Raw genomic sequence first — 23,762 nt, 5'->3', positions numbered from 1 at the left:
GCGTAAACTCAGGCGATTATCAAGGACTACGGTTACAGTTTGTTGGTTCTTAATCAGAGCAATCCCGAGGATCTACGTGTAGTCACCGACATTTTCAACAATTAAGTTACAGTATATCTTCCGGTGAACAGTAGAAAAGACTATTAGTCGCCATTATGACGCTGAAGAAACTACACGAACAACGGCATCTGTTTTCCGTTTTAAGCACTTCAAAACCGTTGCTCAGGAAGGCTATACTCAAACATGGTGTTGACAAAGATTTCATTAATCTTATCTTTGAGCTGTTTTTAAATTTAACCGAGGGCAATTCTCAACTTCCAGAAGGTGTTAGACAACAGACAAAGCAATATAGTTCCTTTGTATGCGCCTTGGATTGTAAAAACGTTGGGAAAAAATTTAAAAGAACACGGCTCCTTCAAATAGGCGGTAACTTTTTCACACTTTTACTACCAATAATTGAAGGACTTGTAAAAAGTTTTCTCTAGATGGCAAAACCCTATAAATTGACACCATTTGAACTTGTCCTCTCGCCCATCGAACATTTTGAGGACAATCTAAGCAAATTTATTAATGATGAGAATATTGCCGATGACAAAAAACTACTTTTACTTCAAGATGCATTGCAACGTGTGGACAAACATAACCCTTATCGTGAGAGACCCGCCGTCATCACAGATCCCTCTAAACAGGAAAACATCTCCTCAAGATTCTGCAGCAGCACCAAAGGAGAAGGAATTGAATTCGATTGTATTGAAAATTGGAAACCTATTGCCATTGACCTATCGAGAACATAGTAAAAGAGTATTATCTTATCTCATGTTGGAAACTGGTGGTGATCAAGTTCGAGTCGAGAGCACAGGGACACAAATTATAATTCAGGGAAAAAGTTATAATCTAGTTGATTTAATTTGTGATATGGTGACGAATCGTAAAGGACTCTTATCCTTTGACGATAATCTATACACCTTTCTGTGTGCAATAAACTTTCCCAAAAGTCTTATTGGCAATAAACAAATTCTAAAGAAACTAAGAGAATATAGTCCTCCTCCAACACCACCATTTAAAAAAGAAGATGATTCAATATTTGAAGATACTATCAGCAGCAGCAATGATTTTACAATACCTGTGGTTGCTAGTCAAAAGCGAAGACGAATTGATTCGCCCGCCAGTGTGCAAAAGGGGAGTGGACATTACACTACATGTCTACGCTCAAAATGGATGAAGTTTTGAAAGGTGTCTATGAAAATATTGGCGAAGCGGGAAGTTTAAGTTCCCCCAAAATACTTTCCAAAGCTGTGCCCGGCACCACCACCACATTGAAAAAAACAAAAGAGTATCTAGAAAATGAACCGAGTTACACACTACATAAGAATCATAGGCTTCGCAGTAAACAATATCGACAAACTAAAGCCTTTTCCCCGCTGCATTTAATGCAAACGGATCTTTTAACTCTAGACGCACTTCAACAACGTCACAATGCGCCTTACAAATATATTCTAGTGGCAATCAGTATCTTTAGTCGCTATGCCTATGCCATTCCACTACGGTCAAAGAGAGGTGTTGAAGTTGCTCGGGCCATTGAAAGTATTCTAGAACAGGATTCGTATAGAAAAATTCAACCGGATCGTGGTAGTGAATTTGTTAATCTCCATGTGCAAAAGGTTCTTTTGAAATATAATACAAGACTCTATCATAGTCACAGCCCGATAAATGCTGCATTGGCTGAACGATTAATAAGAACGATTCGTCTATTAATTACAAGATATTGCACATTGAAAAATACATCGGCTTTTATTCATGATTTATATAAAATCATGTTGATTTATAATCAACGACCCCATCGATCTCTGTCCAACTCAAGCCCTCGGGATGTTCACTACAATGAAAATACATTTGATGCTTTTCTAAAGCAATACTCCAAGGGTGAAAAAGAGAAAAAGAAGAAGAAATTCAATATTGGTGATACTGTTCGAATTAATAGAACCACCAATATTTTTGAAAAGGGGAATTATTTATGGAGCACCGAACTTTTTAAAGTGTCCAAAATCCTGGACACCGAGCCCACGACATATCTACTGCGAGACACCAAAGATGACGAGATTCTCGGTGGTTTTTATGAATATGAACTGCAAAAAGTTAGAAACACTAGTGAAATTTATCAAATTGAAAAGATATTAAAGAGTCGTACACGCCATGGTAAGAAACAGTTGCTTGTTTGCTGGCTAGGATACAACTCAGATTTTGATTCTTGGGTCAGTGCTGAAGATATTGACAATGCCCAATGATTTCTATATGACTTTCATGTCCAACGTTTCTGATCCTCTCTACAACGACTTGAACAGAACAAGTGATTTTTGGACGAAACTCTCCCCCACCATCAAATTCGACGGAAAGTATGAAGTGGCTCTTGTCGATTGTATTCTCAAAAATACCTATGACATCCCGGGAAAGGATCGTAAATATGATATAAAAATCAGACCATATGATTGGCCCCCACCACCAGGTGATCAAGAACAAATTCAAAAAATCAATTGGTTGGATTATCCATATATTGAATTACCCTACGAGGAACTCACCGGTATGAATGATTTATGTCGTTCTATTAATAAAAGAATTTCCGCTCGTAAAAAAGGAGCTTTTCATTTCAACTATTCTAAGGAGGAGGTCAAGATCTACATTAGTTCACCTATTGCCAGTGAAAAGGTTATTCTCAATGATAATCTAAAGGATGTTCTTGGCTTTAAGCTCAATATAATCAATGGTAAAAGTGCCGGAAACACTTATTTAATTTTCGCTGACTACCCGCCTGCCTTCTCCACAGACACTTGTATATTTCTCTACGCTTCATTTGTGGAAACATCTCGGGTTGGTAGTTCAAATGTTCCCCTCCTACGAGTTCTTGAACGAAAAATCAATCAAGAACATGTTCATCACTATAATATAAGGCATCTTCAGTATATCCCCGTAAACACGTCCTATTTGGAACTCTGTCAGTTAACACTAAGAACCGAATTGGGTGATCCCATAGCAATTTCAAAAGGTTTGGCTGTGATTACATGCCATTTTCGACCCATCGTTCAACTGCAAGATGTCTAATAGAAAAGTGGTATTCACTTGTCCTGATATTGACTGCTATGTTAATACTATTGGCCCAAGACAACAGGGCAATGGAATGGACTACTACAAAGGTCGCTCGTCAATGTCTGGCTACGGTCTTGGCAGTTGGTTTGATAAGCTGTTTCGCTCTTCGCTACCACTGGCTAGAAAATATCTTGTACCGGCTGCGACAGATTTTGCATCCTCTACACTATACGATTGGGGCTCTGGCAAGGATTTTAAAAAAAGTGCTTCGGAAAATCTTAGGTCTAGTGCGCGAACCCTTGGCGAGAAATTAAAAGAGAATGGTAAAGGCTTAAAAAGGTCAAGAAACAATGCATCACTCATCAGTCCACTCAGGTCGGAAGCGTAATACATCCCTCTTTTCAAAGAAAGGAAGGAAAAAGCCGACACGTAGTGTAACCAGAAGTCCCAGGAAGAAAATTGTCAGATCGAAACAAGATTTCTTCTCCTAAAATGTCCTACCTACCGCATAAGAATTCTCAACCTTCAATCACCGCCTCATTGAATCTACTCAATGCTGGAAATGTTGATGTGAACGTCAAGCATGGATACTATGAACAATTTTATCCTCAACAACCCCTCTCCGACAATATCCACTTTCAAATTTATTCCAATGAAGACTACTTCATAGATTTATCGTCCACATTTATAGATTTGCAAATGAAAGTCCGGAAATCCGATAATACAATGCCACTTCGGGCCGATGGGATATCCTATGAAAATTGTATACTACATAATTTATTTCGTCAAATTAGTGTCTACATCAATGGCACGCTGGTGAGCACAAGCAACAATCTCTCCAACTATACAAGCTATATGCAATTCATGTTGATGACACCCAAGTCATACAAGGAATTGAGAGGCGCCTCCAATGGATATGAATATATTACTAATACTGATAGTACAGATGCACTTATAAATACTATAACTAGTGAATTACATCTAGTTGGAAAAATATATCATGAAATATTTAATATACCCCAATGGCTGCCGCCCAATGTTAAAATGGATATAAAACTAACGCTTGCACCCTCCAATTTCATATTGAGAAAAGAACTTGATGGCAATCCTGATGTAAGTCTCTCCCTCACCTCAGCAATACTTCATGTACGCAAACAGCAGGTTATGAGTTCTGTTGCTTTGGCTGTGGAAAACTGAGAGCCAATGGTAACAATATTAAAGTACTTGTTCCTCATACAATCACCAATCAACGTCATATTGCAATGGGCTCAAGCACCTTCACCGATTCATCCTTTATCAATGGCGAAATCCCTTCGAAATTGGCTTTGGCATTTGTAAAAAGTGCCAGTGCAATTGGATCATGGAATGAATGCCCACATAAATTCGAGATGTTTGGACTTTCATCTCTTGTGTGCAAAGTAAATGGTATCCCACTCTACAATCTATCTTTTGATAGATCCTATAGAACATTGTACGAGCTGACCATGCAAACCCTAGATCATGATTTGCAACTATTTGAAAATGGTATAACCGAAGATATGTTTGCTAAAACACATGGTATCATTGTACTGGATTTGTCGGGTACACAGGATATGAGTATAGTACGTACGGGGAGTGTGCGTTTAGAGTGTACATTTGCCGACCCATTGTCTGAGAGTATTGCACTAATCTCACTAAACCAATATGAAACCTATTGGGAAATCACTCCCGAAGGCAGTGTTATACTATACTTGGCGCCATGAACACCAGTCAAATAATCAATGTATTTAATATGGACCCCTACATGTCACAGTACAAATCTTATTGTCTGCCCTCGGACTATCTTGGAAAAATTCAAAGTGTCAACAATAGCTTAATTATTCTTAATAGTACTCCATCGACTGTCCTGATGGGTCATTGGCTGTGCATCTTTCAAACAATGAAGACGATTGAATTTTTTGATCCTCTTGGTCTACCCTATACATTCTACACGCCTCACATCAGCAAATATATTGAGAGCAGTGGGAAAACTATTATTCAAAATCGAAAGAGGGTACAGGATCTAACGACTAAAAGCTGTGGCTTCCATACACTACTATATTTTGTGTTCCGATGTCGTGGCTATACTTACAAGCAGTTTCTCCACATTTATAGTGACAATCCCCGTCTGAACGACTTTCTAGTGGAAAATATCCTCTCAGACCTATATAGTATTGATTTCAGTCCCCTAAGAGTAAAGTGCTTAAAAAATGTATGTGAATTTGTTTATTAATAAAATGTATATATATACAACAATATCTTTAAATCTTCACTTTAGATTTCTTCATCTTCGATGTATAGGCAACTATCCTGAACCACTAATGCTGGTAAATCATTTGGATTCACTTTATATTGATCCTGATTGACTGCAAAGTCAGGGTCACATTTTCTACAGTACAATGTAACTTCACTCTTGTCATATCTCTTTGTATAGTCAATTATACTATTTACATTCATATTATGAAATTCACGTGTTTCAATCTGTCTATTTGAAGCAATATCACATACAGTGTTTTCAAATGGTGAATCACATTCCGTCACAGCCAAATAAAAATCACTTGGTTTATGGTCATAGTAGGCAGTGCCATCACAACGATGACGTAGAAACCAGATTGTCTTGTTACTCCAACAGTTGAATCGTAGACCAGATTCCTCTTCCCAGAATAATTTAAATCCGCGACGATACAAATCTCGTAGAAATAAACTGAAATCACGTTTGGGATTCTTTCCAATCATAGCGGGGTAAGTATTCTCCCACTGATCACATTTATCATAGTGACAATTGGAGCACAGGTGCCCTCTAGGATGAGAGTCACACACCTCCTCAAGACATAAATTAGATCCTTTAATTTGTACTTCATAGCCTCTATGTAATTTACAATTATTAAATAATTTACACTTTTCACTATATACATAAATAATTTTAAACGTATAAAATTGATTCCATCTCCCAAGTGTGTAAATTCAAAATGTAAATATATATAACATTTTTCGGTTTCCTATGTCAACTCACTCACAGCTAAAACGAAACTGATCCTCTTCGTTCGATAAATTCAATGAGAGGGAAATGGGGGAGAGAGGAGTAACTCTGTAACCCGACCTCTTTCGAATGACGGGGGGGCCATCTACATTGAATCCATTGGCAATGTTTTCAAAAGTATATCCACAATATGATTCTGCCATGTTCCAATTAATATATCAATAAATTGAGTATATGCATTTGAATCACATTTTAAAAGTTTCATACAATAGTCCAATTGGGGAGAATCACTCCTCATTATATTGTCAAGTGTTCCCTGACAAGAGAATATCCTGCGTTTAAGAGATAACTCGAGAAAATCATCATCCAAAATCAAATGTTTTTCCATAAACACTAGATTTGATCTAATTCTCTCTTTCTCAAAATTATTCATTTTTCAATCCTTTCAGTCTGACTGCTGACTCTAGACTGATCCTGATTCGTTACCCCTAACCAGAAAAGAAAGGGAATATTTTCGATTTCGAAACAATTTTATTGAATAATTACAACAACAACATCAATAATACAGAGCATGTACAATTAACGATACTGTTTATTGTCTTCAATATGTTTCACTAATGCACTTAAAGCACATTGAAGTCTATTCACTTGTGCTATATCAACTTTAGCGGCAAAACATAATTGATCCTCAATTTTAAATTTGCTCAAGGATATCACATATCTTGCATATGCTGCATCCCAGTCCAGACAAAGTCTTGATCCTTTCATGATTTCCACCGTAACGTTTGGTGCTCTTGTACGATTATCATCAACTCCACTATCAACTTCTAATATTGTAAACATTCAACCCATCGACATCAGCACAAATATTTATCCAAAATGAGTAAAGTCAAAACTGTTCTTCTCACTCCTTAGAATTCTATTCACAGACTAATAAAACTATAGCAAAAAAACCCGTTCCTTATAGTCACACCGCCGCTAATATGTAAGCAGCCCTCTGATTGGCTGAGAAGGAGGATGTATCTGACTCGCTGATTGGCTGAGAAGGAAACACGTGATCTAACTGTTTCCGGGAAAGTCATAACATTTGGCTCGAGAGCAACAACAACAAATACTATTTCTGGACACCATGACATTCGCCTCGAGCATGTACATGACCAAAACAACAACAAATACTATTTCAGGATCATAACATTCGCTGAGAGCGTGCACTTACAACAACAACAAATACTATTTCTGGACACCATGATATTCGCTGAGAGCGTGCACTTACAACAACAACAAATACTATTTCTGGACACCATGACATTCGCGATCGATTACACAATCAAGTTCTCGGAAATTCACTTCCCCCTCGAGTCCTAAATCAATAACATTGTTCCCGTTAGAATTCAATGCGCATGTGCAACCTTCGTTCCGGAGTTATTACACATAGAAACATCAAATAAATCGACCTTGGAAAAAGAGGTCATTGACCCCATTAACCACGTGTTCTCCCTAATGACTCTATGCCCTTATATGGTGTGCTGTCAGTATTCTATGCCCATATTTGGTGTACTGTCAGTATTCTATGCCCATATTTGGTGTGCTGTCACGAGTATAAGATAGCTCTCTACTAGCATAGATGCAATTATATCAGAAATTGAATTAGGCACAAAGCTAAAACTTTTAGAGAAAGTTGGAAAGGGTGTAAAAATAAACCAGAAGACACTAATTGTATCCAGATTGTCGAAAGGATGTCTATGCAATATTCCAGGAACAGCTAAGGGTATTACGCTGGAACTTTCAGGGTATATTGTTGTTGATGTTGAACTAAATTAAAAGACACTATGTACATCCAAGATGGCCAAAAGGGCGTATGTGCCATATTGAAGGACCGTATATTAAGTTGAAATTTTCAAGATATTTCGAGGGATTGTTGAACTAAATAAAATAAACTATGTACACCCGAATTGCCAAAAGGGCACATCTGCATTATCTCCGGGATGGCTAAGGGTATTAAGTTGAAAATTTCAAGGCGTATTGAGGGGATGCTAATATAATTAAATGACACTATGTTCATTCAAATTGTAAAAACGACGTAACTAAAATATGTTAGAAACGTTTAGGGTAACAAATTAAAACTTTCAGATCGTTTTGAGAGGACACTAAATGCATCTAAGGTCTTCAAAAGGGTGTATCTGTGATATCTCAGAAACAGCCAAGGAAATTAAGTTTAAGCTTTCAGGCCATGTTGAGGGGGAACTGGTCGAATAATATCTGTCTAGAATCAAGGTAACAACAAGATGGTGATCAGAATTGTTTCAGCCCTTCCGAAGATTATGCAGAATTTGAATCTGGTTATTTGAATAATATTCCACGTATGCATCCATCCAAACTTCTACAGAACAACTATTACTAAAATTTGTTGAAAAAATTGTTGCAAATTCATTGAAAATAGAAAAAATATTTATATAAACTAACAGAAATTAATTGAAAAAAATCCGCAAAATCGATTTTTCAAAGGAAAGCATAAGACGAGCAGAAATAAAGTCAAACAGTAATTCCAACCTAAAACATAAATAAATCACTATCAATAAATGCACGTAACCCCAAACGCACCGAAATGACAATAATTACGACTAATTAGGAGGAATAACATTGCCACCAATTAGCCTACTGGGGGTAATTCCCTCCTTCTTTGATTTTGAGAAATATCCTTCTTAGATATTTTCATTAGAAAAAACTAAAAAAGCAACATAACTCCACTACATTTTGAAGAGTTCGTCCCCTTGTATCTTAATTTTAAAAAGCAGAATAAATCTTTGCTCCCGCTTATATGTTCGTGAATTGGCCTCGTGAACAACGAAGTGTCTTTAAAAAGGACTAGAAAGGATTCCACAGTATTCCTATGAAGGGTAATTTTTTTATGTATTTATTTGTTCAACAATCTTACTGAAGATATACATAGGGCTTTTAATTGGAGAAGTTTTGATGGCGTTACCAAACACGATGATCTGATTTGAGTTACCGTGGATGTTCTCGACCTACTGCAGGAACTGATTATTATTAAATCAGTCCCTTCTTTTTTTGATCTTGATGGCAAAATCATCTAAGGTGAACTGAATGTTCAAGATGCATTTACTTCATATTTTGCGAATATTGGTAAGAGGACCGCTTCGGCTGTTGGTTCTTCTCCTTCAGGATTCAACTTCAGGTCTTATCTTGGGCCACCTTGTATGAAGTCAATGTTTTTGGAACCAGCGACGGAGAAATAAATTGCTAAAATTGTTATGGGATTGAAAAATTGTTCGTCGTCTGGCCCTGATAATATTCCTACTAAAGTAATTAAGTTCATACTTCCTTCCATTATTTATCCCTTAACAAAACTTATTAACCTCTCTTTTCAGCATGGTATTTTACCGAGTAGTATCAAGCGTGCTCGAGTCATCATATTATATAAGGGGGGGGGACACGAAATGATCCATCCAACTATCGGCCAATCTCTTTGTTGTCTGTGTTTAGCAAAATATTTGAGAAGGCGATGCTTTCTCGTCTTAATCATTTTCTTACTTCTAAAGATTTTTTTTCACGATTTTCAATTTGGTTTTCGAGCAAATCGTTCGACTGAGCATGCTTGTGCGGTTTCACTGAATTATCTTTACTCTGCCATAGACTCCCATTTGATTCCTGCTGCTTTGTTTCTGGATGTTCGTAAAGCCTTTGATTCTTTAACCCACAGTGTTCTTCTATTTAAACTTTCTCATTTTGGCGTAAGAGGTAGTGCGTTTTATTGGTTCAAGTCTTCCTTGTCTGGTAGAATAATTTCTGTTGATCCATTTTTTCGCTCACCATCAAGTGTTAACTAGGGGGTCCCTCAAGGGTCAGTTTAAGGGCCGGTACTGTTTTTAATTTATATAGATGACCTATTCTTTGCAGTTAGAAATAAAATCCTCTTTATTGCTGTCGTCTATGTCATCCAACAGTCTCCCTTACCCATAATTATAGCTTGCATACCTTGGATTCTCTTGTTACTTTTGCCGATGATACCACCCTTATTACTTCTGGGAGAACAGAGGATGAGGTTGGTACAAAGTTAGTGGACCTCTTTGAGAGAGTTTCATTTTCGCTTGATGCTAACTTTCTTGCCTTAAATGTTTCTAAAACTAGTTTTTTTAGTTTTTTCTCGTATATCCCAGGCTTGTCCTCAATTATCTGAAATTCATATATCCAAAGGCTTTATTAGTAGACCAGAGGATGGCCATGTCCGTTTCCTGGGTATTCTCCTAGATGAAAATTTAACTTTCAAACACCATATTGATTTGATTAAAATGAAGGTATGCAGAAACCTCAGTATTCTAAGAAAACTAAAACATATCTTTCCAGGACCAATTCTAAGAATCATATTTCATAGCTTAAGTCATTCTTATGTTTCCTATTGTTCAGTCATATGGATGTCTAATTTCCCTTCTTTTCTCAAACCGCTTTCGAATATTTATGATAAAGCTATAAATCTTATCCAGGATGTAAATCGTTCGGCAACTAAACCGTTACTTGATATTAAAAACTTTATATTCTTTCCTGTGCGTCTTTCGCTTTTCTTCAGCTCCATGGTGATATTCCTAGGTCCCTTAGATTTACGTCTTTTTTTGTATCTGATCGGTCAAATAATCAACTCCGTAGCTCTCTAAATATCCAAATTCCCCATACACCAACAATAAGATCCGACTTTAATCCTCTTGTTGCGTGTCATTTGACGTGGAACACCCTTCCCGATTTGACTCGAGAATGCCACTCGTTTGGCACCTTCAAAAGACTAGTAAAAAAATATTTGTTTTCATGTGATTAATTTTCTTCACTTTTTCCTGCTGCCAATAGTTTTTTCATTTTTTTTTTTTTTTTTTTTTTTTTTTTTTTTTTTTAGATGTCGTGATTCAATGCAGTTTGATAAAGTTTATTTAGTGAACTGTCCTTGTTTTTTTTTTTTTTTTTTTTTTTTTTTTGTTTTTTTTTTTTGAAGCAAATGCTTCACATGTTAAAAGTTCAAATGCTTATGTTTATATGTTTAAATATTAATGTTATGTCTATATTGTCTAAATCTTAAGCATTTAAATGTTTAATGTTTATTTGATATTTTCATAATCCCCCTCCTACAGGCCATGGAGCCTTTGTGGGGATTTGTAGATTGTTATGTAATTATTTTACTGATATATGGAAAATAAACCTATCTATCTATCTATCTATCTATTAGAAAGGTACGATCCAATCATAGGGACAAGTCATTTACTGCCCAACTTCATGACACATACTAAATGCTTCCCATACATTATAACACATGTTATATAGTGTCCAAACTTTATAAAATATACTACATACTGCCTATACTTCCAAGCACATTTCCTATTTGTTGGTTTCTTGGCCCACCCGTACGTTCATTAGTCATTTAAGATTGATAGCTTTTGTTCAGGAACTTAAACTTCCTGGCCAGGTACAGTATAACATCTGCTGCACTACCATAAGACGTGACAGGTGTTTCATCCATATGACGTGAAATGGTCTAAGCTGTAGTAAAGATAGGGTGCCATACTAGAAGAAGTTACAATTTCTACGAGCTCCAACGATTAGTACTGCAAAATCTATAAGTTCCGAGCCCATTAAGAGAGGCTAGAGTAGGATACGACCACATTCTATATTTAGCGAGCACATCACCTATGTCAGTGCTAAGACACCAGTCAGCTGAACTGAAGCACCTGATCTTAGCTAATAATCTTGTTCAAGCCTGAATTTCGAATAAGTAAACACGCTTGACAAGTACATCTGACCCCCATATGCACAAATGACGCAATATTTTTCTTTTAAGTTGTCCAGGAAAGTTTTTACCTTGCCGCTTAACAAGCTCGTACGGAGACAAGACGCGGTAGCACCCCCCAAGCACAAAAATTTCTTTTTAAGGTTCCAATTAGTAAAATAATTTCTCCCTCCAAATCCCCCCAACCCTTCACATCTGTTTTTTCAACTCTAATTTCTTATTCATTTAAACGCCAAAAACTAACAATAGGCACAATCAGCAGGGCACTTCTCTCCTACAATATATTCCCCTCTTTTTTCTTTTAAAATCAATGATGATCTGCTTCTACCCAGCTATTGCTACTACTACTGGTACTAATAACTTACCGCAGCACCAAGCCGTCTGAGGCCAACACAGCCACGCACGCTCCTCCTCCATCCCAATCTGTTCAAAGCCTCCCTCTTTACACCCTCCCAGGAAGTTCCCATTTCCTTAAATCTTTCTTTATGACATCCTCCCACCCCAACCGTGGGCGACCTGCTTTCCTTTTAGCCCTAGGCGGTTAGTCAAAAAGGACAGTCATTGGCAATCTGTCCTACTTCATCTAAGAGCATGCCCTAGCCATCTTAACCTTTCTCTCATTATAGCCCTAGAAAGCGGGATTGAACCGCATTTTTCGTACAGCCTACTGTTTGAAATATGGTCAGTCAGCCGGGTACCCAGAACAATCCGTAGTCAACTTCTCTGGAAAAATCTAGCGAATCTTCCTCCGCTTTTCGGAGCGTCCATGCTTCAGAGCCATATTTGACAACTATCGTCACTATAGCTTCCAATATTCTAATCTTGGTCTGCAGACTTATCCTCCTATTCTTCCAAACTTTTTTTTTCACTGTGAAAAACACCATTAGCATTGGCTATTCTACTTTTAACATCTTCACTACTCCCACCGTCTTTACTAATTACTATCAAGGTAATTGAAGCTGTCTACCTGATCAGTATTTTCGTTACCCAACGTCACCTTTTTATCTTCACTTATTCCTAGCCTTAGTGACTTAGTCTTCTTGACATTAATTCTTAAGCCTATTTGAGCACCCTGAACTCGCGAAACCTCTAAAAATTCATTGATTTTGTTCACATTTTCATCTAGGATGCTTAGATCATTATGATAATCTTAGGATGCATTAGGATGCTTAGATCAATATGATAAGCTTTTCCTCCCCATTTGATTCCATGTTTACATTATTTAATTTTATTTCCAATTTCAAAGACATTTTTAAAATTAGCACAAAAAAAGCTCGAACGGAGACCACAATTTCTCTAATTTCATTTTTGTACTAGTATGGCTTTTCAAATATCTTTTACCCTTATTTAATATATCAAACAGTTCGTGGTAACAAACGACACGGTAAGGAGCGACCCGGCTCAATAGTAACTAAAACTCTAAAAGACGGAATTTTGATGCCAAAAGACATACAACAGGAATCAGATTTGTATGATGATTTCAAATATGTAAGTTCCGTCAAACTTGTTCTCAGCCATCAAACGTTGAGGGCCTGAGAAAATTTGCCTTATTTTAGAAACAGGGGGAAACAACACCTAAAACTCATAGAACTCTAATGAAAATCACACCATCAGATTCAGCGTATCAGAGAACCCTACTATTGAGGTTTCAAGCTCCTATCTGCAAAAATGTGGAATTTGTATTTCTTGCCAGAAAGATCACGGATGCGTGTTTATTTGTTTGTTTTTTTGTTTTTGTTTTTTTGTTGTTTTTTTCCAGGGCTGATCGTATCGATCCAGTAGTCCTAGAATATCGTGAGAAGGCTCATTCGAACGGAAATTAAAAGTTCTAGTGCCCTTTTCAAGTGACCAAAAAAATGGAGAACAACTTGGCCCCCTCCCACGCTCATTTTTTCCCGGAGTCACTCAATCAAAATTTTGAGACAGCCATTTTGTTCAGCATAGTCGAAAATATGTTTAATATGCCTTTGAGAATCACTTAATCCCCCACAGTTCCCGGGGGAAGGGCTGCAAGTTATGAGCTTTGCCCATTGTTTACATATAGTTTTGGTTATTGGGAAGTATACAGGCGTGTTCCGGGGGAATTTTTTTCTCGTGGGGGTCGGGGTCAGAGTAGGGGTTACGGGGGAGGATCTTTCCATGAAGGATATTTCCTTGGGGGAAGGAACATTTCTATGAAGGGGGCGCCAGATTTCCCAGTATTATATAAAAAACGATCAGAAATTAAAAAAAAACAGGTTTTTCTCAACTGAAAATAAGGAGCAACATTGAAACTTAAAAAGAACAGAAATTATTACGTATATGAGAGGGTTCGCCCCCTAGTCAATACCTCGCTCTTTACGCTAAAGTCTTTTAGTACTTTCAAAAGAGCTATCTAATCTAATTAACTGGCCTTTGTGATTCAGGGGTTTGTGATTCGAACAAAATTCGAACTCTAGCGTAAAGAGCGAGGTATTGACTAGGGAGCGAACTCCCTAATATACGTAATAAAAACATACGAACATAGAAATTCGTTACGTAATTTAATTCGTAAGTTACGTCAGAACACAATTTCGAGAAAGCCAATGAGCCAAAAAAGGAAAATTAATATGCGAATTTCGTTTTAATTATTCATGTACGGTGAGCCAAATCAAAGCTGCATTTGTTCAAACATGTCCAGCAATTAACTAAAAAAAACAATTTTTTTTCAACTGAAAGTAAGGAGCGACATTAAAACTTAAAACGAACATACATTATTCCGTGTATGAAATGGACTGTCCCTCCTCAACACCTCGCTCTTTACGCTAAAGTTTGACTCTGTCACACAACTTTATTTTTTAAAACAATAAAAAACTTTAGCGTAAAGAGCGAGGCGTTGAGGAGGGGACAGCCCCTTTCATATACGGAATAATTTCTGTTCGTTTTAAGTTTTAATGTCGCTCCTTGTTTTCAGTTAAAAAAAATTGTTTTTTTTAGTTAATAATATTAAAAACCCTGACATACTTAAGAAGAACCCCTAGAAAGGCTGATTTTTTCTTTTAATCCTTCTTTAAAAGGAAGCTTGGAGGAGAGAAAGAACGTCGAGAAAAAAAAACTATGAAAGTTAAAATAATCTAACAAAGAACCTGGAGGAGGCACAGAACTTCGAAAAAGGACTAGACTAAGTCGTAAAGTAGTAAAGAAAATATAAAGAAGGTAAACGAAGTTTGTTGGAACTAAAGGAGAGTGGAGAAGATCAAGAACGTCGGAAAAAGAGCTATGAAAGACGAAATTGCCTAATCGAAATTAGAAGGAGTTTAAAAAGTCAGAAAGGCCGAAAGCAACTCGAAAGGTAGAGAATGAAGTCGCAAAGCACTAAAGGAATTCTGAGGGGATGACAGGAGGGTAGAGGAGACTAAGAAGCAACAGAAAAGGATTATGAAAGTCAAAACAGGGTAAAAGCAAGTTGATGAGCTATAAGAAGCTGGATGAGACAAAAAACGTCAAAATGACCTAAAGTAAGTCAAAAGGCAGCAAAGAAAGTCGGATGGGACTAAAGGAAGCTGGAAGAGACAGAAAACGTTCAAAAAGGGTTAAGAAAGTCGGAATATCATAAGAGAAGTTGGAGGAGGCAAAAAATGTTGGAAAAGAGACTAGACCGAGCCGTAAGGCAGTAGAGGAAGCTAGAAGTCAGTAAAGAATCTTAGCTGAGACTCAAGGGGAGGGGGATTCTATACCAAGAAAGTAGGAAAAGGACTATGAAAAAGGGAATACTCTTATCAAGCTTATAAATAATTAAAGCCAGAAAGGAATGGATCAATTCGGAAGAGAGCAAAGTAGGTAGAAGAGCGGCAAAGATGTTGGATGATACGAAAGTGGGATAGAAAAGGCCAAGAACGTTGGTAAAGGACTATGAAAGTTAAAATGGCCAAAAGCTGGTGAAAGAAACCAAGGATGTCGGGAAAGGAATAAAGTAAGTAAGAAGGAAGTACAGAAAATCAGATGAGACTCAGAAGATTGGATTAAACTAAGAGAATCCGAGAAAAAGCCATGAAAATCAGAGTAGCCTAAGAGAAGTTGAAGTGGACCGAAAACTTTAGGAAGACCAAGAGCTAGTTGAAAGGCAATGAAGGAAGTCAGATGAGACTAAAGGAGGGTGGATGAGACCAAAAAGCGTCAAGAGAAAAACAATGAAAGTTCAAATAGGCTGCCATAAGAGATGCTGGAAGAGACAAAAAACGATGGCAATGGAGCTGGACCGAGTTGTGAGGTAGTAAAGGAAGCAGAAAGGCAATAAAGAAACTCGGATGAAAGCTAAGGAAGTGAATTAGATCAAATAAAATTAGGGAAGGGCTATGAAAGAGGGAATAGTCTAATTGGAATTGGAAGGAATTAAAAAAGAGTCAGAAAGGAATGCATTAACTTGGAAGGCATTAAACTAAGTCGAAGACAGAAACGTAATAGGAATTCGGGTGAGACGAAAAGAGGCTAGTGGAAACCAAGAGCATTAGAAAAGGACCATGACAAGCAGAATAGGCCTAAATCAAGTGGTGGAGACAAGAATGTCGGGAAACGACTAAAGCAAGTCATAATGGGGTTAGAATTCGTTTTAATTTCTGCTTCCTCTGCTTTAGCATGACATATTCCGTCCATCTTTCAATATAAATAATTTGAATTTCGACAAGTAATAAATATTTCAATTTCTTCAACAAAATCTTTTATGAATTCAACAACAAATGTAAAATATAACTTTTTTCATATTAAGATTAAACCCATTTGAAAGAAAATAATCTTTATTTTTTTGTAGATCCTGGGCTACATATTGTGTTTATCTGCTATCATATTACAGCAACCAATGGAAGTCTTAATGTCCAAACTGAAGGGCAAACAAAGACTTTTAGTATTAAATTTGTTTCACTTGCTAGCTTCTTTTGGATCAGTCGCGACATGGAGAGGAATATGGACTATTTTCCCCAGATATATTTTTCACGGTAAATAAAAATCTATAGTTTCTTACATTTTTAATGAAATTTTCTATTCCTATACGATAAACTACTTGGCAAAATTATGTTATTAGAGACTGAAGTTTAATTGACTTGTTGATCCATAAAGAAGATTTATTAGCTAGCACTTACTAAACGATAAAGCTAAAATTGGTTTTTCGGTACCCAGGTCAGGTCCCTTTGGCGCTAATTTGGGGTGGCAACTAGCGATGTCTAATGACAAAAAAATTAAAAGTATATCGTAATAGGGTAGCAGTTTAGTAACTTTGCTGGTCAAGAAAGTCATAGAAGTAATACACAGGAAGTTTATTGAATAGTAACTATATATAAAGCTATCGCTGGGATCATCATGTGCTAAAACATATGTGCAAAACACATAAGTCAATGATATAGAAGAAAAAAATACCGGAAGCAAGTTCACTGCCTCTGCCCCACCTCTCTTCTCACTAGCCACAAATTATTATTATTGGACATTCACTACCAAACCAGGTTGAGGAGCAGGCCACTAAGGTCCATTGCCTCAAATGAGCTACAAACGTAAAACCATCAGGGTCTAATATTATTTTGTTTTAAAGCATCCACTGTGGCTCAAATTGAGAAATAAGGAGGCAAAAACTTCTAGATCCCTGATTTCTAAGAACCAAGTTAAACTACTCAATAGAACTGACAGATTATTTAGTTGATACAGTTTCAAAGGAGCCTGAGGACAACTTATGTACAGGGAGGTGTTATAGTGCCATTATGTTTCAATCATTGAATTCCTAGGGTCTTGAAATTATAAAGCTGCTACCATGATTGTGGATCCCAGGGAGTGCTGGCCCTGGTACAAAAGACTTGATTTTAGCAAGAACCCTTACTAATAAGTATCTTTAAATACAAAACAAAGTAGCATTCGAAAAAAGTTATTACTAAAAGTTTCGCATGGAAGATAATTCTAATTAGGTGCTAACTTTGATGCTTAAAGTTTTGCTGCAATAGATAACTGTAAAGTTCCTATGACAACACCTAACTCACGCATAAAAAGAAAGACTTTAAAACCTTGAAGCTGCTTCTAATTCAGCTTGAGAACTCACAGTTGCTCCTCCCCTAACAACTTTGACCTCCCCTAGTAAAATATGGTTTGTGATTATTTATCGAAATTGAAGAGTATGGGAAGCAACTGAAAGAAATAAGAGATAAGAAGCTGAAGAGATAACAAGAAACACTAGCTTGTTCCTAAAAAAGGGATACAAAGTTCAACAGTGTCATCTAATATTACCGTGTCTCAAGTGTCTCAAAATAATGTCTTTTTATAAGTAATTCTTATTTTTATGTCCTCTTTTCTACTCTTGGTTTGCATCAGATTGGGAATAGAAGAACTACACATACCAGAAAGAAAAAACAGAAATATATATATATATATATATATATATATATATATATATATATATATATATATATATTTGTGTAATAACTACCCAAAAATTCTAATAATGATCGCAAATTAGCTTAGAGGAGGTCAACTGAGATAATCCTACGCTTAAATTGTGTTCAATTGAAACAATTATTTACGAAAAACTGTCAAAAATAAACAAAGGAGGAAGGCTGATCTCAAAGTGAAGGGAAAGTGTAACCTCAAAGTTGGGAGATGGTAGATAAATCCCTTATGCAGAAACTTGTTTTTTTTTCAGCTCATGATCTATATATATCGTTTTGCAGGCCAAAAAATCCCAAGAGGCCAATTTCCCAAAATATTTTTTACACGTTTTGATTCTCACTGTCACTTGTAAACCCCAATGCCACTTATCTTCTAACCACATATTTCTTTGTTGTCCATGTTGCATATCTTTGACAGCATGTTTTTTTCTTCACTTTCATTTTTAGTTCAGACTGTTCCTTGTTGTTGCATGTCTTGTAACCGCATCTTCTGTGTTCTTCACTTTTGTTTTTGACTCGTTGTAATTGACGTTGTCGCAAGTATTCTAACCGTATATTTCTTTGTTCTTTATTTTCGTTTATGATTACTTCAGATATTTTCTTCAATACCATTTACCTTAGCTGCTCGGATTTGCTTTATAACAATTTGATGGACTAGGTTATTCATTTGTTCTCTAGGCATTAATAAACTGCTTAAAACGCCTTTTGTAAATAGACTTATTACACTTGGTATTTTATATTTAGCTATGTTCTTTTTGCAATGTTCCCTGCGTCATAGATACTAAAAATGATAAGATCACTCCTGGGGGGGGGGGGGATATCATAATATATTCTCTTGAAATGTGCTCATAAATATGATATCATTTATGGGATTTTTTCCAAAATTAAGGGTATTAACAATTTTTCTGATAATCGTGATCTATGTAGATCATTTTTTTTCAGTTCAGAAAAACCCCAGAATTCGAATTTTCTCCAAAAAAATATGGAGCCGTTTTTGAGAAAAAAATATACGTAAATAAATAGATAAATATACAATAATTGCTCGTTTAAAGAGATAATATATGGTTATGTAAGATCCCAGTTAGGCAAATCCAACAATCAGATTGGGAATAGAAGAACTACACATACCAGAAGGAAAAAACAGAAATATATATATATATATATATATATATATATATATATATATATATATATATATATATATATATATATATATATATATATATATATATATATATATATATGTGTAATAACTACCCGAAAATTCTAATAATGATCGCAAATTAGCTTAGAGGAGGTCAACTGAGATAATCCTACGCTTAAATTGTGTTCAATTGAAACAATTATTTACGAAAAACTGTCAAAAATAAACAAAGGAGGAAGGCTGATCTCAAAGTGAAGGGAAAGTGTAACCTCAAAGTTGGGAGATGGTAGATAAATCCCTTATGCAGAAACTTGTTTTTTTTTTCAGCTCATGATCTATATATATCGTTTTGCAGGCCAAAAAATCCCAAGAGGCCAATTTCCCAAAATATTTTTTACACGTTTTGATTCTCACTGTCACTTGTAAACCCCAATGCCACTTATCTTCTAACCACATATTTCTTTGTTGTCCATGTTGCATATCTTTGACAGCATGTTTTTTCTTCACTTTCATTTTTAGTTCAGACTGTTCCTTGTTGTTGCATGTCTTGTAACCGCATCTTCTGTGTTCTTCACTTTTGTTTTTGACTCGTTGTAATTGACGTTGTCGCAAGTATTCTAACCGTATATTTCTTTGTTCTTTATTTTCGTTTATGATTACTTCAGATATTTTCTTCAATACCATTTACCTTAGCTGCTCGGATTTGCTTTATAACAATTTGATGGACTAGGTTTTTCATTTGTCCTCTAGACATTTATCAACTGCTCAAAATACCTCTTGTAAATAGACTTATTACACTTGGTATTTTATATTTAGCTATGTTCTTTTTGCAATGTTCCCTGCGTCATAGATACTAAAAATGATAAGATCACTCCTGGGGGGGGGGGGGGATATCATAAAATATTCTCTTGAAATGTGCTCATAAATATGATATCATTTATGGGATTTTTTCCAAAATTAAGGGTCTTAACAATTTTTATGATAATCGTTATCTATGTATATCATTTTTTTTAAGTTCAGAAAAACCCCAGAATTCGAATTTTCTCCAAAAAAATATGGAGCCGTTTTTGAGAAAAAAATATACGTAAATAAATAGATAAATATACAATAATTGCTCGTTTAAAGAGATAATATATGGTTATGTAAGATCCCAGTTAGGCAAATCCAACAATCAGATATCGTCTTCGTTAATCTTGGTACTTTAAAACCCCACAAACTCATGCAAGAATCAATTACTGGACAGTTCATCGTGAAGAAACTAGCCATGTGGTAACATGTCTGATGGCTACTTGCTATGAGAACGACATTTCAGGACAGACGGGTAAAAAGTGAGGAAACTCTTCTCAGCTCATCGTAAAGAAACTAGCCATGGGGCAACATGTCTGATCGCTACTTGCTATGATAATGACATTTCAGGAAAGACGGGTGAAAAAAAATGAAAAAGAGTAAGAGGGGTTTTAGGAGGTTGAAACTTCAAGAGACATTTTTAAAGATGACAATGCTATCAATATAGATGCTGATAAAGACATGGCTGATGTTTAAGACGATATAGAACACGACAAAGATAAGAATTATGATTTTGAAGATAATTATGTCGGCAATGGTCACAAAGACTTTTGATATCACCATCGTACTCATTAGCAATATTATTATCCCCAATGTTGTCAATGGCATTACCATCAATACATGGGCGCCCATAAGCTGAATTCCAGGGGGGGGCAAACCTCATTTAATTAGCACTTTTAATGATATATAATAGAAATCTCAGAACAAAAATATAAAAATGAAGGCAGCATCATTCAGCCAGGGGGGGGGCGGAGCCCCCTGCCCCCCCTCCATATGGGCGCCCATGCATCAATATTTACTAAGTGGGATTTCATAAGGACTGAGTTTCACGTAATGAACTTTGCACGAGTCTAAAGTCAGGTGAGCTCAAATTTTCTTATGCTTTTCTGGTTTGATCTTTCCGAGGTGACCTTTGCGTAAGTCAAATTTTGCGTATACCAGTTACTATAAATAAAATTTTTAGCTACTCTATTGAGGAAGAAATATTGAATATGGATTTCGTAGTCTTTACTTGTCTAAACTTAACTTATAATTCTAGAGGACCCAGTTCACTCAAATATAATCATGGCCAGTGCTGGGTTTGGAGGAGTGACGCTACTAAACGTGTCCCAGTCTTGCATAAATAAAGGGATATACAGAGATGGAGATGGTAATACTGGAGACCCAGTAGAGCTTTCATATAAGTACTTTAAGGATCTGGTAAGCTTACATACTGATCAGTCTGGCTTTTGCACATAGTCCCAACTGAACAGATTTTGAAAACATGGAGACGAATTTTGAACCCAGAAATTCAGAAAAGAATTACTCTGAGACCAGCGATTTGTGTTAAAATTCTATAAATGCTGATTTTTTTCTTTTTGATTGGTTTAATTTTTTGGGATATTTTTTTTGAAAATTCTGAATCGCCAAAGAATGATGAAAGTATTGTGATATTGCTGTGAACTCAACAAAGTGAAATATCCAGGTCGTGGCATAGCTTAGGCTTGGAGCGTCCTGGCGATTCTAAATTGCCCCTACTCTCCCAGTGTTTTGAAATACTCAATCATATTATATATAATTACAAATTAGCCAAATACAATGAAATTTTTCAATAGTCAAAACAAACGTAGAAAAAAAAACGATTACGGTGAATGGCAAGGGCTTTTCAAGGTTTTTTTTTTTTTTAATTTCTTTTTTACGCTCTCAGGAAAGCCCAGCAGCTTCTTTTTCGAAATAAAGTGGCTTCTAAGAAGACATTCAACCTTACTCATCTGGTCTTACCACTGCCATTCCTGAACTCCAAAAATTAAGCATTATTTTCCCTGTCTTTTTTCTTCCTTTTTCTTACTTTTTTTTCATTTCCACTTGCCTTTTATATTTTTTTTTTAAATTTACTACTGGTCTTTTTAAACTTAAATTCAAGTTTATTAGACAACTATTAAATTTCGTATATTCTTTTTCTAATTTAAATGTCTACACTCTTTTTTACTACTTTACTTTCTTGCCTTTTTTCAGGATATTTATCAATTTCTGTATCTTCTGGTTTCATTTATATGTTTGGTTTCCAAATTCTTAGAGGTATCTCTATTGTTTCTTTGACGCAGGTCTGTTACAGCAGAAAGGCAGTGTTCTCATACAACTTTCTAATGACATAAAAATTTAAATAAAAAGAACTGAAAAAAAATAAGTTACATACAAACACCAGCTAATAAATTTCAGATTTTATAACTAAATCCTTTTATTAAAGGTTTATAATTTTATTTTAGATATTTGTAACTTACATCCACTTTTGCCAGGTACTAGGAGTAGGGCGGTTCGGTTATTCTTGTTCATTTTCATTATTGTTTTGTCACACGTCAATTAAGAATGCGCTGTCCTTTAAAAAGGTCACAAAAAAAGGCGTGAATTAAGTAGAATTAAACTAAATGTGGTGTTTAAATGGTGAATAAAAAATGTGCTGTTTTTTGTAAAGATTGCAATTAAAAAGTGTGAATTGACAACATTAAATCAAATTTGTTATATAAATGATGAATCGAAAATGTGCTGCTCTTTACAAAGATCGCTAAGAAAAGTGTAAGTTTAATCAAATTAAATTTGATGTGATGTTTAAATGATGAATCAAAAATGCAATGGTCATTAGAAAGATCACTAAGAAAAGTGTGTATCAAAAGCAATTAAATTTAATGTGCTGTTTAAATGGTGAATCAAAATGTGGTGTTCTTTACAAAGATTACAAAAGAGTGTGAACTAAGTTAAATTAAACAAAATGAAAAAGGAAAAAAGGAAAAAAAATGACAAAAGCTAAAATTCCGTTATTAGACTTCGACAAATAATAAAATTGAACACGAGATATGCACTCTGTAAAATAAAAAATATTGCTTCTTGTCTGTAAATAAATATTATTTTTTCTTTGACACGTCTAATAGAAAATTCTGTTAAAAACAAATAAAAGAAAGTATTGATGCATAAACGGGTGACATACGATCGGATTTCTTCAAAATACTTTTACAAGATTTTGGAAAGTCTAAGTTAAGATCAATTCTCTTTCTTTTTCCTTTATCCAGAATAGAAATAAAGAACTAAAATTATATAATTATTGAATTAGGGTGACTTTGAATAATTTATATTATATCTATTGCTTATGCTATATCATTTAAAGTGCATCTTTTTTCAGATTTTTGAAGGAAAAGAATCTAGCAAATCGCCATCTACACTAGATACGCCGTGTACTGAAGTTGAATTTATTTATGAAGTTAAACAGAGACTCAGTGTTGTATAAATGAAAAATAAATAAAAATTCTGCTTTTCAATTTTGGGAAATTCTGATAT

At 35.5% G+C, this 23,762-nt stretch overlaps 1 protein-coding gene across 2 annotated transcripts in view; it reads left to right on the top strand.

Annotated features, from left to right (window-relative positions):
• LOC148949235 (uncharacterized) overlaps positions 1–23,762 on the top strand; it is a 93,417-nt gene extending 69,655 nt beyond the window's left edge. For both annotated transcript variants that reach the window (XM_089092881.1, XM_089092880.1), the window contains exons 4-6: positions 16,633–16,816; positions 21,493–21,653; positions 23,608–23,762. In XM_089092881.1, the coding sequence (XP_088949007.1) occupies positions 16,633–16,816; positions 21,493–21,653; positions 23,608–23,712 (450 nt within the window). In that variant the 3' untranslated portion in view covers positions 23,713–23,762. The remainder of the gene's footprint in view (positions 1–16,632; positions 16,817–21,492; positions 21,654–23,607) is intronic.

The sequence above is a fragment of the Artemia sp. Qi Xiang Cuo genome, chromosome 8, assembly GCF_049724085.1.
Source record: "Artemia sp. Qi Xiang Cuo chromosome 8, ASM4972408v1, whole genome shotgun sequence".
Classification (NCBI taxonomy): Eukaryota; Metazoa; Arthropoda; class Branchiopoda; order Anostraca; family Artemiidae; genus Artemia; species Artemia sp. Qi Xiang Cuo.
This window is presented reverse-complemented; position numbering and strand designations above follow the sequence as displayed.